This window comes from Phalacrocorax carbo, chromosome 17 (genome assembly GCF_963921805.1).
Source record: "Phalacrocorax carbo chromosome 17, bPhaCar2.1, whole genome shotgun sequence".
Lineage (NCBI taxonomy): Eukaryota > Metazoa > Chordata > Aves > Suliformes > Phalacrocoracidae > Phalacrocorax > Phalacrocorax carbo.
Window position 1 is genome coordinate 6,660,629 of NC_087529.1, and position 16,061 is coordinate 6,676,689.

Sequence of the window (16,061 nt, forward strand, 5' to 3'; positions counted from 1 at the left end):
CATGCCCCCAAGTACCACACTATAAAACAAGGGGGAAGCTCACTGGACCCCCCCTCCCCCAGTCCTTCAAGCCTGGGTAGTTGGCCTATTTATCTCTATGTAAAGTGCTGTATGCCTGAAGGTCGTTTTAATTGTACTAGATGTCACTGCCAGTTAGATATGGATTGCCTGGGTAAGGAAAAGCAAAATAATCCGTTATTTGGCAGTGATTGAGATCAGAAAAATGTAATACTGGAAATGATGTCGTTAATCAAACCCCAGAGGAGCTACAGCTTAAAGCGGTGCCTATATGGAAAAATAAATAAATATAGGTTTGTCCAGGGATCGCATTTGAACTAAGGAGAACAATAATAATCAGTTAGATTGGTTACAATTGCTGAGTTTTGTAATAGCGATTATTGCCTTGGAAAGCGTTAAGCAGTGCGTGTCCTTTTTAACAAGAAGTTTGTCCTTGGTAACTGTAAAATAGCGCGTGCTGTAACACTGCTGTCTTGCTGATGGATCTGACAGGACAACTATCCCTACTTTTCTTTCTCCTATTTCCCCTACAGCCATCCCTTCCTGTCCTGTATACGCTTTCCAGTCAAGCTACACATGAAGCAGTTCATCTCCTTTGCAGAATGTTGGTCTTTGATCCAGTAAGTACGATTTAAAATTATTTCTAATACTTTTTGTTTTAAGAGTTGTTGTTGGCTACTACTTGCGTGATGATTTTAAGTAAAGGACTGCTTTAACTGATTTTCTTCTACATTGCATTTCAGTAGTTTTGGGTCTGTAAAAGGCGTAAAAGTATCATCTTATAATTGGTCAATTAATTTCCCCCTGGAACGGGGGTTTTGCCTTTAAAATATAGTGGTCTTTTGAAGAAAGCTACGATAGAGTGAGAAAGACGAGGGCGTTCATGAATCATGCTATCTTTTCCTAGCTAGGTGTAGGTAGCAGAACATCAGATACTTTGATGCAGTTCTAATTAGAGACGCGTGGGTGTTCATGGTCTTGCAACACACAAAAAATTCCCTCTGCATCCCCACAGTCACATAACAGGGTCTTTTTTTGCACTGAGCATCTGTTTTTCTAATAAAAATTTGCTGCTGTGGATTTTGGATTTCATCCCTTGGGTTTACTATACAAAATTGTCACCAGAAAATCTGATACCTGAATTGATGATCTTAGTTATTTCATCTTTACAGGAAAATCCCTAACATTTCAAATGCAAAATAGACAAGTTGACTGAATTGCAAAGGAGGAAGCTTGTAATTGATAAGGTATTCAGAAGGCGGTACCTTCTGATTTTACTTTTTTAAACCTTAAGTTCTCTTTACTAAACAAAATCATAGAAGTGTTCAACCATAACTTCCTCATAAACAAACTTAATTTTTTTCCTTTCTAACTCCCTTGACACTCAGAAGACAATTATTCCCAAACCACATTTAAATAAACGTGGGTTTGGCTTTTTTGAAGAACCAGGACAATCCTTTAGAACTGGTGATTTTAATTTCATCTAAAAGATACCCTGGGAATTGGGACAGCTGGGTTGTACTTTAGGCTTGGCCACTGCTTTTGCTCTGTAACTTTGAGCAAGTACTTTTGTTCTGTTTGAGGTTTGGTTTGATTTTTTTGATTGACCTATACCAATGATTTCATTACACCTTGAACTTGCAGTAGCACTTCTGGCTGTGATTCTTTAGAAGCAGACAGTGTTCTCCTTTTTTGACAGGGTTGTGTTGGACACCTAGAGACTGAGTACTTGAGTTATGCACAAAGAAAGCCTTCATAACGTGGAAGTAGACTTTATAATTAAAACCATTGCTCTGACTCCCTTCTTCCTTGCACTTCCATCACTGCTTGTTTTCTGAAACTTGATGTGTAGAGTATTTCTCAGAACTCCAGATGCCATATCTTGAATTATTCTGTTATCAGTGAAGCTTAAATTCATGGTTTAATTTAAATATATACTTAAGAACACATCAAAATATTTTGCAGAGTATGGACATACAAAATGCTGTATTTGCTAACATTAAATTCTTTGTGCTTATTTTGATTTATCGTAGGAGTCATAATTTGAAGGTTATCTGGAGAAAGTAATTATTGAAAAATGTATTTCTAAAAATCATATTAGCATTTTGTGCCGTTAGCTTTAGTACAGAAAGGTCAATGTCATCGTAGCAACGCTGCTTGTTTTTAAGTAAAATCTTCCCCCTAGTGGCAGTGTTTGCAGATGTAAAATGTTTTTCTGACCTGAACTAATCCTTTAACGTGATTAGGCGTTTATAAAACAATTTAGAATTAATTGACGTGTAAGTATTCTTTAGACTGTTTCAATACATCTGAAAATATCCTAAATTCTTTTTTTTTTTTTTCCTTTAAATGCAATATTTCAGTCCAAAAGAATATCTGCTAAGGATGCCTTAGCTCACCCATATCTTGATGAAGGGCGGTTGCGATACCATACTTGTATGTGTAAATGTTGTTTTTCCACATCTACTGGAAGAGTTTATACTAGTGATTTTGAACCCATCACTAATCCCAAATTTGATGACACTTTTGAAAAGAACCTCAGTTCTGTTCGGCAGGTTAAAGGTGAGTAGTAATTAACCTTTGCACCGGCATTTATCTTCCTGCTCCATCCTTTAGTGGTCTGTAGTTAGGATGTGCAGTCTGGATGCATGCACTAACCCAGGTGGTTTTTTCTTTTAGATATTTTTCCATAGTAGATGCTGGAAAGAATTTATTTTCACTAAAAAACCAGAATTGCTTGTAAATGTTCTGGCATAATATAATATCTCATGCGTTAGTTGACATGCAGAAGTGTGTTGGTTTCAAACCTTATTAGCGTCCTTCTCTGATGCCAGTGCTCCCCATGCCACTCGTTTGTTGAAGGATTGCACCGGGCGGAAAGGGAAGTCACTATTGTTGCTTTTTTGGGGTGCGAGGTGTTATTGTGATAGCTGTCCTGCAGAAAGGGTCAGCATCATCAAGGAACTGAAGCTGAGTAGTCTCGTACTTCTCCTGCTTTGTTTCCTTTCATCTATCACGGTGCTCACGCTGAAATGTCCACGTCAAGGGCCGCTACAGCAGCCGCTGTCATAAGCTCTGTTGCTGGTGCCCCGCTGCGGGTCTGGCAGTAATGCAGAGGATGCGCTCTGAGTCGTGACATGGTGTCGTGAGGAAAACCAGTCCTGAGGCCTGGGAGAGGAAACTACTGCTGCAGATGGTTACTGAATGGCAGCAGTCGCTTTGTGGCACTAGAGATTTGAAGTCTGATTGCATCATAGCAAACAAGACATAAAATAGACTTTGTTTCTTTGGATATCAGATCCAACCAGGAAAGCAGTGCTTTTATGAGAGCAATACAATGTGAGAAAGAGCAGGAGGGATTTCGGTTCTGTTTGGTGGCAGCGCAAATAACTCAAGAGGAAGAGGGGGAGAAGAAATGTGGTACCTCAGCAGTGTCGAACAAACAATTTGGTCATTTGGGACAAAAATACTCCATGATGTTGCCACAATAGCATGATTTATTTCGGATGTTGCCTGAACTTGTAATTCTGAAATTCACATTTATAGTTCCTACAGGTTCACGTAACGTTGTTTTTTAATCCTGTTGTTCTTTCCGTTTCCCTCCTCTCTCTGGCCACCACTTGTCAGAGCTGTACATAGATCTGCTGTCTTCTCTGAAATCTGTTGTTCTAAAAGCTGCCTTTAAAGTTTGCTGGCAGCAATGCAGATGCCAGCATGTTGCCTCTAACGTACCACCCGGGCGTGTGGAGCTCTGTGCTGGCTGCCATCGCTGCTGCTTATAGATACATCTATGAGGAGCAGCCTGTCGCCAGACCTCCCAGGCTCTGTTTTTCAGGGAGGGGTGTGTGCTTGCATGTGTGTGAAAAGATGTTTTATCTGGCAACTGTATGTAGAGTTCCTCTTTCCTTATGACAATCTGTTTTTTTGTTTTAATCATCTCAAGTGGCAGTTTTGTGCTTGGTGGTAGGAACTGAACTCATGAATCAAACTGGACTGAGTAATAGGACTGTATTCTTGGTGTTTGCACATCAAGTTCAAGTTGAGAATCCTTTGTTTTTCAAAAAGTTATGCCCTAAAATTGGGATTTAATCTATAACCGGTTATCGTCAGTTCAGTGTTATAGTGGTGATTAGGATTTTACTTTGTAAACGTTTCTTTCAGTGTGCGTATGAGAGCTCTGCGTGAATTTTTGCTATAAGGTACGGCATCAAGCGAGATTTGAGGAAGCTGGAGTTCTTTAATCTTTACCAAAGTGTACTTTCAGTAAAGGAAACTATATTTTCCTCCAGTCTATGGTGCATTTTACTGAAGCAAAAAGTATTAATGGCGTGGTGTGTTTTATTTTTCTCCTATATACAGAAATAATTCATCAGTTCATTCTGGAACAGCAGAAAGGAAACAGAGTGCCTCTCTGCATCAACCCTCAGTCTGCTGCTTTTAAGAGCTTTATTAGGTAACTGTATGTAATCACATCTGATATTAATTCACATTTATTAGTAGTACAGAATTCACACATCCGAAATGTCTTTATGTTTTAAGTTTCTGAGGGTAGGAAAGGCTCATAGATTACTTCTGAAAAAAAATACCTTAAGGAAATGTATCGTTACATTTTAAAAACACTTTAATGAATTCTTCTAGAATTTAAGTAAAATATGCAGAAGTTAATAGTAATATTTTTGTGTAAAAGTACAGAAGTCAGACTAAAAATTAGAATTGAAAGACTGACAAGTTGAATTCTGATTGCTGAATTGTGCTGCAAAGACATTAAAATTAATGACAGATAGATGAAGAATGGTTAAGAAAATAAGTAGATAAAATATAGCAAAAGATTTGTTGTCAGTGTAGTTAACTGTTGGTCCTGGGGTGTTTGGGGTTGGCTTTGGTGGGTGGTTTTTTTGTTTTGCTTGAAATGCTTGCTTACTGGTGGAGCATTAGGTTTCTCGTCTGTTAGCTATTGCAAATGAACACTGATTTTCTGTCACCTGCATTCTAGTTCCACGGTTGCTCAACCATCCGAGATGCCGCCATCTCCACTGGTTTGGGAATAAAGTGGAAGATTAATATACTACTGAAGATGTAATGTAGCTTTCCACTGGAGTCTGGGATTTGCAATTCTGGAGGCTAATCATGCTTGTACTGTAATTTTACTAATGAAGTTTTAAATTAACAACCACTACTTGTACAATATGAATAATATTTAGAAATGTACTAGACTTTTAATCTTGTAAAGTGGTTGTGCTTTTAGAAGAAAATATTTTACCCAGAGTTGCACGTGTTTTATGAATTCTAGTGCAGCTGTGATGGCTCAGCTCAGAACAAACAGAATTGAACCAAATTTGGGGAGGTTTTTTCTTTTTTCTTTTTTTCCTTTTTTTTATTGAAGTGAGATTGTACAAAAAGATAGACATACGTTTTGATATTGAGCCATTCCTGAAGATTTTGGGTTTTCTAAAACTAAGGAATACAGAAAACTTGACTGCGACCAATCATGAAGTCACGTCAGGTGACAGTGACCGCGGTAAGTGGGCGCGTCACCTGATGATCAAATCCTATAAATAGCTTCTCACTAGAGCTGTGATGGTGATGTGTGCTGTTCTAAAATCAAATGTTGTGAGTAGAGAGAATGAGTTTGTGACTAGGAGAGACTAAACTTCTGTTTCCTTACCCAGTATAAATATATATATATATTTAATCTATTTTTATTAGAAGTTTTTCTGCTCTTTCTTACATAAAACCCCCCAGCATGCATCTTCTATGTGTGTAAATAATTCCATTCATGGGCTAATTTCAGAGATCCCTGACATCATTGCTGTATAGAGAGAAACTAGCTTGCACATTTTAGGTCTGTGAAATTTTGTGAGAACTTTTTCCTGCACTGGACAGTTGAGACAAGAAAAAAAAAAAAAGATAAAAAAAAAAGCACATAGGGAATTATGTTAATTGTGTTCGTGTCTTTAGGCAAAGCTGTGGAAGTCTTGAAATGTCACAGTAGTAAATAACTTTTATTACTTTTTGGCTAATTCTTTTTCTGTTGGAACACTGAATTCTGTGCATATGTATATATGAACACAAATTGAAGGCCTCTACCTCCTGGAGTATACAACTTGGTTTGTTGACCTCCACATGATTTTTTTTTTTTTTTTTTTAAGTTCAGTGTGGAGACTTGAAACTTGAATGTCCCTTCCAACTTTTATATTTAAAACAAGACTAGAAAATTGAAGACTGTTTTTCACCTGTACAAAGAAATACTAAAGGGTGGTCTTAAAATTTGAGCATTGGTCTGGAGAAAAACCATGGTGTTTGTTATGAACAATTAACTGTTAAAGTTATTGTAAGTTATCTGTATTTAGCAGAGTATTTTCAACAAGAGTGATCTGAGCTGAAATTGGAGACTATGCGTAAGTTCTGTTTGGAAGTTTTAACTTCAATGAAGTAATTATTTGCTGTGAAAGAGACAAACATTGAATAACTGAACAAAGATGGTGCAATATCTTTGTTTTTTATGAGGCTCCTGAGAATAAAACCAACTGAAGCATTTCAATTCACTTGAATGAGAAACGTGTTTAATTAAAAGAGCCCGAGAAGACACTGGTATGAAAGGTAAAATCTCAGAGGTTGGTCAGTTAATGTGGCACACTTGCTGGTCACTTTGTAAAATGTAGATTTGAAGTACAGTGGTGAAAACATTAAATGTGACATTTGAAAAAGCAGTGGTGGTATCTTTATTTCCTGCCTGATCTCCCACCTTTATTTAAGAATAAGTTGTTGCAATCTTGATTAAATGCTGCCTAAATGAATAAGAGTAAAAAGAGTTTATAACGTCTTGTTTTGGGCATGGTTTTGATTTTTACGCTCACGTGCACACACAGACACATATATATGTGCATGTATATGCACATATGTATGAATCCTTAAACAAAATATCAATTTACTCTCTAAGCTTGACCCTGGATAAAGGCAAAACTTGCTGATTAGATCAAAACAACCAATCGACTTGCACTTTATTGGGAGGTTGAAAGACATCCAGTCACGGCTGGGTTTTACTTAATTTGTAAAGTTCATGTCATTTTTTGTTCGGCACAAATGCTTTCATTGTCTTCTGTAGTCCTAACGCAAAGATTCCCACGTGCGGTGGTGGTGTAGAATGTGACTGAAAGTGTTTGCGTTTTATGAGTATGACCTTTTGAAAGATCAAAAAACTGAACTACATAGGTCAAGCCTCCGGGCCTCACAGAAATAAACTAATAAGGCTTCTTAGCACGTGCTTTCTCTTCCCAGGGCAGACACTGGTTGTGGCTCATGTATACGCCTCTTCTTCCAACCTCTTCTTAAAAGTCTCCATGCTGTTATGAGCTAAATTCTTACATGTTTTAGAGCTGGCGATGGTGGCGTCATTATTGTTTCATGGTTGTCTCTTGCTAAAGTAGTTGCCGTTAAATCGCTGCCGTTGTTACTTAGCCTGCTCGTGAGATTCTCCTTCAGCGTGAGAGTGCAAACGGGCAGCCCGCTCCCGGGGTCTCCTCGTTCTGACACGGGGTTTTGTCAGGGCGTGAGCACACAGCGACACGACCGGCGAGGACCGCTCTGTGCATCAGCGTATTTTTTGGAGCGAATCGCTAGAGGTCCGTGGGTTAGTCTCATTCATAAATGTAAAAAGAATAAAATGTCTTTTGGACATTTACCTTTCAGCGTGTCTTCATACGAATGTGGGCAAGGCACTGTGCAGAATGAGTAACTGGAATTGGCGCAAATGCGTGACTACAACTGTGTGTGCAAATATATATAGAAACCAGTTATGGTAATGTTTAATGTTTTCTGTAGCCTCAGCTGCGTTTTACATGTTTAATGTAAGTCGATCACAATGAAAGAGCTGTCTTTGACAGAGTTCTGCTTCTAAAGTGAAAGCACACGTGTGTACGCAGTGATCTAAGCGTGAGGTTGGCGAGAGAGCTGCTTTCTTTCCCAATGAGGTTAAAATCTGGCTCGCAGTTTTCAGAGTTGTGTTTTAATCAGTTTTAAGCTTTGTTGATATCAATGTGGAATGAATTACCGATTGTAATCATAAGTTTTAAGCTCTCTAAATGTAGCTCTGCATCTCCTTTTATTGTGTGCCTTGAGAAGAGTACAGAAGTAGTGAGTGCGAAGAATAACTTCAAAATTATTCACAAACTGTCAAAGGAACGCCCAGCTATTGGAAGGCCAATCTCTTTGTGTGTACATCTTGAAGGTGATGCAAAGGAGCTAAACAAGATCAGCTGTGGAAAAGTAAGTTGCTAAAATCCGTTTCCTGCTGTGTGGTGAAATGCCATTGACTGATTCAAATCAATTAATTTATGAAAGTTACGAAGTGCTTTTCTCCTTCAGCCGATTTATTAGCGCCGTATTTGGGACTTTACTGTTTGACCTGCTGGGGGTGTGTGAATGTTCACCAGACCCAACAGGTGGTTTTAATATTTACCGGGTAGCAATTTTTCTAATCCTCTTTTTTACCCTTTATTTGCTTTTAGTACCAGAGTATCTTGAGATCCTTGAACTGTTTGTTCTTTGTAACTTTTTAAAATTCTTCTGTCAAGTATAACTTGATAGAAGATTCTGTTCGCTGTACTTCTGTAATCCTGCTCAGGTATGGTTACTTTAGAACTGTTTGTGACGTTGAGAAATGGGGGAAACTGGAATCCAAGCAGATAATTGGTATATAATCTGCGTGTACACCTTGGACAACTTCTGTGCTCAATAAAGGATGGAATCAGACCCACTGAATTATCTGATTATGCTGTAACTTGCTGCGGTGGCTGTTTCAGCTCTGAAGGTCAAGGTCAACTCGTCACTGGAAGGCCCCTTGGGACAGTAAAGAAGTTGGGTTTTTCCCCAGTTTGATCCTAGGTGTGAAATTAAGAGGAGAAGGCATCCATTAAATCTCGTAGCTTTACACTTTGCAGAAGATAGCCTAGCCTGTCCCGAACTGTTGCACAAGAGGAGGTTAACTGTCAGCGCGTCCCTTTTCCTGGCTACTGCCATGAAAGGGGAGAAATGAGTGGAAACTGCAGAAAACCGGGGTAGCGGGGCGGGGGCGCCAGCTAGGGAGGGGCCGCGGGGCTGCTTCACAGGGGGAGCTCCTCCTCCTCGCCCCATCCCTCCTCCTCCTCCTCCTCCTCGCCCCATCCCTCCTCCTCCTCCTCCTCCTCGCCCCATCCCCCCTCCTCCTCCTCCTCCTCCTCGCCCCGCCCCATCCCTCCTCCTCCTCCCCCCCCCCCGAGGGCTGCCGCAGCCGCGCGGCGGGGCCGGGGCGGGGCCGGGCGCGCGCGGCGATGGCGACGGGGCCGCGGTGGCGGGAGCGGCTCTTCGCGCTGTACTTCCTCTCGCACATCCCCATCACGCTGCTGGTGGACCTGCAGGCGCTGCTGCCCCCCGGCCTCCACCCGCCGGGCGTGAGTAGCCGGGGACCGGGGCCGGGGGGGGCGCTCGGGGCTGTCGGGGCCGGGGCCCATTCGCGTTTCGAAGGGAAGCGACTCCGTGCAGAACCTTCTCCTTGATTTCATGGATCCTGTGGCATTTTTTACAAAATCTAGTATGTAGAGACGTAAGGGGCGAGAAAAAAATGCAGCACATCCCCTACGATGAAGTGATATTTAAAAAGAATCCAATACCTGCTCCCCACGTGGTGACTTATATTTTTAGCCAAGCCATTTATTTGGGAAGGACAGTAACTGTGGTCGTTTATCAGTGCGTTTGGCAGCTGTAACTGATCTTTATTTTGTTAAATCCATAACCCAGATGAGCGCGGGCTGCTCCTCCCCGTTCCAATGCCCACAGGTGGGGGAGCGCGCGAGGGAAGGCCCCGATGAGTCGGTGCAGATGACCATTTCCCCGCTACGGTACGTTGTGCATTTTGCAAGTAGAGGAAAGCAAACTGGCGCCGCCAAACCAGCTTGCGTAGGCGCGTGCCTGCCGCCCTACCTGTCGCGCCCTGCGTTCAGGCCCCCCAGGCGCCGCCGCGTGCCCCCGGCTGTGGCTCTCGCTGCCTTGGCGCGCTGCGAGCCTGACTTTCGCTCGTGCTCCTGCCAAAAACGTAAAAGCGAATGGTTACCAGAAGTGGGCACACCAGCAACCAAATTTATTAGTAAAAATCTGATTTGCTGGGCTTTGAATAAACTTGTAGACTATGAACATAATAAAATGAATTAAAACAATAGTTGGATAGAAGGTAATCAGTTCAACTCTTGTCATCAGGATGAGATCAGCCATAACTTTCTGTCCAGGCTTTACGATCAGTGAATGTGTTTTTTGCCATTGGAATCACCTGTAGAATTACTCCACTACAGAAACCATTTTTAGTTAACAGTTAACCACCAAATCTCAATACCTATCTTTCCGTTCAAAGTCCACCTTAAAGCCATGCTGCAACTTACGTTTCTCTCATGGAAACTGATTGCAACATGCCAAGCCAAAACTCTTCCGTCAAGCCGTGGGAGCAGCGGTGGCCAGGCGCGAGCCTGGTGCTGTAACGATGCGCTCCCCAGCTGCCCGAGGCCCAGACTCCTCCTGCCTCGGCGAGACCTGGCTGGGCTCACGCCTCTTGGTTAGACACAGCAAGTGCCTCTGGATCTCCTCAGCTGAGCCCACCTCAGCTGGTCAGAAAGAGGAAACACAAGACTTCTTCAGTGTCTACCACAGCCAAGGTGCAGGTCTTTTGTTGTTCAGGTTTTTTTTCTGGTAAGGAATGACATTTCAGAAATTGTTTTTGGAAAACAACTGCACCTAATGCTGTAGAAATCCTAAAATTGCAAATTTAATATGTACTTAGTGCAAAGGGTTCATCACTTCGCAGACTTCAGAAATGTAGTCCCTATTAAAACAGAACCGCAGCGAGAAGCCTCGTGTACCGAGGTGAGATCGCTTGATTTCCCCGCTGCAACAACGGCCTCGTCTGACCGCCGGCTGAGGGTCACAATTCTTCCCGTTGTGGTTGATGTTCAGCATTATTAACCTGTTGTTTTGTTCTTTTTCTTAAGCTGCGAGAGTTGTTAGAGTGGTACGCGGCCACCTTTAGAGACCCCATGATGCTCCAGCCCCCAGAGTGGTTTAAGGCGTTTGTATGTTGCGAAGCCTTCTTACAACTGCCTTTCTTCCCCATTGCAGCGTACGCCTTCTTAAAAGGTTGGTAAGAAACAAGTGTAGGAGCACGTCCCGTGCAGCACTTCGCTTGCTTTCTGTACAGCAGAGGAAGTTTCTAAGTCTTAGCAATTACAGGGATGTACCGTGTGGAGCGGAGCGCTGTGCCATCCTCTTGGCAACTTTTCTCTGAGAAAGCAGTGTAGAATAGGCCTGTCAGAAACAAGAACTGCCACTGTAGGTCCTTTTCCACTGCAGCCATTTATACGTAGCCAGCACCAACGTTTGACATCTGGCATGCCTCCAAGGTAGATAATGTTCTGGTCAAGCCTGTGTACTCAGTTTGTTACTGTAAAATGTTCCCGATCACGCCATCCTTCTCAGTTTCCATAAAGGTAGATAATTTTCCTGGGTTGCTGCTGGTACGAGTTTTTTTTCTACTGCCTATGCAATATGACCTACAGCTCATCCTGTCAGATACAGCAGTTGATGTTGTGTCAATCTAAAAGCCACTAAATTCTGCTTGTTTCAAAATACTTGAATATCATTTCCTTTTTGCTTCTATACAGGTGGCTGCAAATGGATACGGACTCCCGCCATTATCTACTCCACCCACGTAGCTACAACCTTGTGTGCTATCTTCGCACATGTCCTGTTCCACGATTTCTCACAGTCTGAGCATCTGGGACCCCAGACACAACGCGAGCGTCTCATTCTGCTGTCCGTATACGTGCCGTACTTGCTGATACCGCTTCTGATTCTTTTTACCATGCTCTACAACCCCCACTACAACCACGTGGAGAAAAGGAAAAGGAAGTAGTCCGCTCTGGTGGCTGGAAGCACATCACTCATCCTGGCTTTGATTCAGACCCTGTGCTGACGTGGCCCTCTGGGACAAACAGCTGGCTTGTGGTGTTGGCTGCAAAGGCTATTGCCGGAGCATCTGGCTCCTGCAAGAAAAATTTGAATTGGTTTGAGTTTACGGTTCTCCTTTAATCAGAAACAGCTTTGGCAGCCGCCTGCATTAGCAATTCCGTATGGTTTCTGGGCGCAGGCAGGTGAAGGGACCTCACACCTCTCCTGCTGTCACTTTTGTGCGGTGCATCTGCAGTAGGAAAATAAGTAACCATTTGATGTGTAACTGTGTGATCGGGCACAGAAACTGCAGCTGATGCTTTTCTTTCCACAATGACTGTTGGAAAAACCACTTAAGAAAGAAATTTGTCTTCCACGAGCGTGTTCTGAAAAATCCATAACTGATTATATACAGATTTGCAAAGCTAGGCTGTTGAAGCATTTCAAGTCATACAATAATTCTTAACTTCCTCACCCCTTCCCTTAACAATTCCTAATTTTGATTAATTGGAAATATCCAATCAGTGATAAATGTGCCAAAATCTGGATTTCCCAATGCGTAAAGAGAACTTTGACCACAAGGCATACTTCCTGGAGGATTGTGAAGTACTTCAGGAATTGTAAACGTCTCTCTTCTATGAAATCACTTCTAGTACAGAAATAAATAACTAAACGCATTAAACTGCATTTACTCTTCTTAAGGGAATGACTGAAGGGAACTAAAAATGACCCTGAGGTCATAGATAGTTCAGACAGTAAAAGCATGCATAAGTTACAGTAAATAAAACCTACTACTGAGAGAAATTGTGGGGTGGTTGTTTTTTTTTTAAGTTCTCAATCTGCTCTGCAAGAATCAAATTTGGAGACTTGTGTAAAATCGCAGGTCACCGAGGCGGCTTCTCAGTCACTGCCTGTCTGTTTCAGGACTTCACGGGTAGGCAATTTAAACCTTCCGCAGGCTTTGACAAGGCCATCATTTCTGTATTTGGTTGCCTAAAGGCAGACATAAAATGCATCTATTTGCAGTTCACCAGGAGGCTTGACCTCAGCTCACAGCCATTCAGTTTTTCAGCGTCACGTTCATATTTACAGTTTGTGACTACTGCTGGTGTCTCTGCGCTCAGAGGGGTTTGTCGCACCGGCTGGCGGTTCTAGCGCTAACAGCGCCATGAGAGAATTATACTCTAATATTATTACCTGTATGGACATACCTCAGGCATAGTTTAAAGTTCCTAATTCTGCTGTATTTTCTGCTTTTTTTTGGTGCGTCTGTGATCCATTCTGTTAGTCCTAAATTTCTGTGTTTTCTCCTAACTCTATAGAAAAAATAATCTGGTCAGTATAGACAGAAGTTACTGCTGCTTGTGTGTTGTGTCTTTACCAACGTGAAAAAACACAATATACAGGAAAACCATTATGTCTAGCCAGGGAGTTGTAAACGCTTGAGCTCAAAAATAACATAGCAGAAGGAACAAGTTCTGGTATACTCAGAAAGTCTGAAAAGCAATAATTTATTTCCCAATTTCTTTGAAAGAGCTGTACGCTTCAAAAAGCGAGAGGCATAACATAGCCAACAGTAGTTTTAATTCAACTGTAATTTGAATTGGAACTACTGACTGTACAAAACTTTTATAAAATCAAAGGACAGAACAGTCTTTACATCTGTTAGAAAGCCCTCCTTATTGCCACTTTTAGTGTAATTCACACTGAATTAAAAGACGCTTCCATTTGTACAAACCATCTCTTCATTCGTACACAGTGAAAAATTGCATATTTTTTAAATTCTCAAGATTCTGGAATGGTCAAGTTTCTAAGTTAGTTTGGTTTTAATCTTAAAATCCTCTATTTCTGAAAAATGAATTGGTCAATGAATTCATTCTGGTCTGCTTCAATTTTACAGAGTGTCTCATACTCTATTCGGTATCTGAAAGAGAAAAACAAACAGTTACCAGCTGCATCCAGCCCGTGTTGGACGGTTTAGTACAATGTCTGTGGCGAAGGCAAGTCAGGCTACGTGTGCCAGGCACCCGCAAAGCCGCGGCTGCACGCGTTAGGCTTCGCAGTTCTGAAGTGCCTTTACAAGTCAGGCACATGGTGCCGCATTACAGTTTTATTCATGTCTTCATGTCTTCAGCTGCACGATCTCTATATTTAGCCACAAAGTCATCAGAGATGAACCATCTTGATGAGTGGCAGAGGGGGCCTTATGTTAACTCCAGGCCTGTGGCTCTGCCGGGTTCCACATATGCTTTGTGCAGGAGGACACGCCTTCGCTGCAGACGGACTGTTAGGACAAGCAGAGCAGGACAGGACACAAGAAAGCAGTGTCCTGCAGCCAAGCACAGGTGGTAAGGTTGACTTTCTAGCCCACATAATGCCCCAGAAGTATTCAAGAGAAAACTTACCTTTCTAGCTGCATCTTTTTCTCAGCTATTAAAGCCTGAAGTTGCTGCTCCTGAGCTTCTCTTTGCTTTGCTATAGACTTCAGCAAATTTCGTGCACCAATGGCCTGTCAAAACAGGATGGTCAGTGATGTAGTTGTATTGGTTTGGGTTTTTTTTATTTCTTTAACCCCTTTCACTACTAGTGGGTTGATTTTGCAGTGTTTTGGCCATGCTAACAATAAAGGAGGGTGATGTCTGCCTGTCCCACCAATCATTCTGTACTCAAACAGTCCCTGTAGAGGTTGGGCAGATTAAGGCATTTGAGACTTCCTTCAAATTCAAGGAACAAAAGTCACTGACTCCTCTGGAAATGCACACTGATCACTGGTGACTGTTCCTACAGATAGACAAGCTCTGGTTATATTTTTTTCCTCAGAACAAATAAGGAAAAAAAGCAATTACCTACAATTGTGCTAAACATGAATTTCTATTTCTACAGTAACATGTAAAAAAAACCCACACCATTTCCTGTCACATAGAAATACATAAAGCAAATTTCAAAGGCAGTTATAGAGCTTATTCACTGATCTGGTCTTCAGAAATCCCTCCTTCTCCTCCTCCTCCTCACAGAGCCTCTCACGCCTCTTGCAGACAAACCTCTACTAGTAGAAGGAGTCATTAAAAAAAATAATTGTTTCCTATTTATGTGCAAATACATAGATAAGCAGCAACAGTAGGACTGTTAAATGCATGAGTAATGTGACATGCTGAGTGTGCCCAAAAAAGTCTTTTGGACGTTAATATCTAAAAACCCCAGGCTTTCATACAGCAGACAGATGTTAACTACCATGGAAATGCAGACTGACAGAAAAAGATTGCTTATGCTGTAAAAGGAGGAAGGGAGAGACGTGGTTTTTCGTGCACAGTACAGAGTACACGACGAGCCAGTAACTAATTGCACAGTACCTTCATCTTCTCACTTTCAGCAGCTTTTGCCAGTTGATCAACAAGTTCAATTAAGCTACCCACTATTTTTTGAAATTCTACTATTTCTGCAAAGAAAAAAAAAATGTCAAGGAATAGTCAAAACACTCCTGAAGAAGACTAATGCTTCTACTACGCGCTATAGTTTTCAGATGTAGCTCGTGTTTTTAGAGTTTACTGTAAGCGAGCACATTTTAAGATTTTCGTTGCTCTCGGACAGGCCACAGAAGGGGTCAGAGCCCTGAGGCACCCACGGGAGTCACCACAGCCCCCCTCCAGCCGCCGAGCCGGGAGGCGGGTCGCGGGCACGGCGCCGCCACGGCCGCATCCCCTCAGGAGACGGCGGGAGGGGTCCGGCCCCGGGCGAACTTACTGTCCAGGAAGGCCCGGCACTCCTCGCGGAGCTGCGCCGTCTGCTGCGCCACCGCGGGGTCCAGCACCCGCAGCTTGTTCAGCTCGTCGAAGTGGAGGCCCGCCGCGCCCAGCGCCGCCTGCGCCATCTCCCGCGGGGGGAGCGCGGCGCTGACGGGAGCGGAGCGGGACGCCTCTCCTCAGCGGCGGCCACGGCCCTCCCGCCGGCCCCGGGGCGCTCGGAGGGCCGCGGGTCCCGTCGGGGTTCGGCGGCGGCCTCCGAGAACCCCCGCCACCTCACGGCAGCCGCCCCGGCCGCGGGGCAGGATGGGAGATGTAGTCCCGCCGCTGCCGCCG

General features: G+C 42.8%; 3 protein-coding genes across 7 annotated transcripts in view; 2 read left to right on the plus strand and 1 right to left on the minus strand.

The window, feature by feature from the left end:
* Positions 1 to 9,072, plus strand: part of NLK (nemo like kinase) — a 67,735-nt gene extending 58,663 nt beyond the window's left edge. For 3 of the 4 annotated variants that reach the window (XM_064468178.1, XM_064468177.1, XM_064468176.1), the window contains 4 exons: positions 552 to 638; positions 2,382 to 2,580; positions 4,378 to 4,471; positions 5,012 to 9,071. In XM_064468178.1, coding sequence (XP_064324248.1) covers positions 552 to 638; positions 2,382 to 2,580; positions 4,378 to 4,471; positions 5,012 to 5,066 — 435 coding nt within the window. In that variant the 3' untranslated portion in view covers positions 5,067 to 9,071. Of the gene's footprint in view, positions 1 to 551; positions 639 to 2,381; positions 2,581 to 4,377; positions 4,478 to 5,011 lie in introns of all 4 variants that reach the window. The other variant, XM_064468179.1, reaches the window with a different exon arrangement.
* A 166-nt stretch (positions 9,073 to 9,238) lies between these two features.
* On the plus strand, positions 9,239 to 12,667 carry TMEM97 (transmembrane protein 97). 2 transcript variants are annotated; one of them, XM_064468185.1, is made up of 4 exons: positions 9,495 to 10,731; positions 10,830 to 10,905; positions 11,031 to 11,175; positions 11,700 to 12,667. In XM_064468185.1, the coding sequence occupies exons 1-4, from the start codon at positions 10,526 to 10,528 to the stop codon at positions 11,948 to 11,950; spliced, it is 678 nt and encodes a 225-aa protein (XP_064324255.1). In that variant the 5' UTR covers positions 9,495 to 10,525; the 3' UTR covers positions 11,951 to 12,667. The 2 variants fall into 2 exon arrangements, with proteins under 2 accessions (XP_064324256.1, XP_064324255.1); XM_064468186.1 differs by lacking the exons at positions 9,495 to 10,731; positions 10,830 to 10,905 and adding an exon at positions 9,239 to 9,446.
* Positions 12,668 to 13,480: 813 nt separating this feature from the next.
* On the minus strand, positions 13,481 to 16,020 carry IFT20 (intraflagellar transport 20). The gene is made up of 4 exons (XM_064468187.1): positions 15,727 to 16,020; positions 15,336 to 15,421; positions 14,391 to 14,494; positions 13,481 to 13,909 (listed from the first exon to the last, which is right to left on the minus strand). Exons 1-4 carry the CDS (start codon positions 15,851 to 15,853, stop codon positions 13,828 to 13,830), a joined length of 399 nt encoding a protein of 132 aa, XP_064324257.1. The 5' UTR covers positions 15,854 to 16,020; the 3' UTR covers positions 13,481 to 13,827.
* Between the last annotated feature and the right edge of the window lie 41 nt (positions 16,021 to 16,061).

What these genes read in the sequence shown, in the direction of transcription:
- TMEM97 (XM_064468185.1), top strand. Translation starts at nt 10,526, where the DNA reads ATGCGCTCCCCAGCTGCCCGAGGCCCAGACTCCTCCTGCCTCGGCGAG. An exon ending in GAGAAGCCTCGTGTACCGAG is followed by an intron (nt 10,906 to 11,030) that starts GTGAGATCGCTT and finishes CTTTTTCTTAAG; the next exon opens with CTGCGAGAGTTGTTAGAGTG. An exon ending in AGCGTACGCCTTCTTAAAAG is followed by an intron (nt 11,176 to 11,699) that starts GTTGGTAAGAAA and finishes GCTTCTATACAG; the next exon opens with GTGGCTGCAAATGGATACGG.
- IFT20 (XM_064468187.1), bottom strand. Translation starts at nt 15,853, where the DNA reads ATGGCGCAGGCGGCGCTGGGCGCGGCGGGCCTCCACTTCGACGAGCTG. An exon ending in GTGCCGGGCCTTCCTGGACA is followed by an intron (nt 15,422 to 15,726) that starts GTAAGTTCGCCC and finishes TTTTCTTTGCAG; the next exon opens with AAATAGTAGAATTTCAAAAA. An exon ending in CTGAAAGTGAGAAGATGAAG is followed by an intron (nt 14,495 to 15,335) that starts GTACTGTGCAAT and finishes CTGTTTTGACAG; the next exon opens with GCCATTGGTGCACGAAATTT.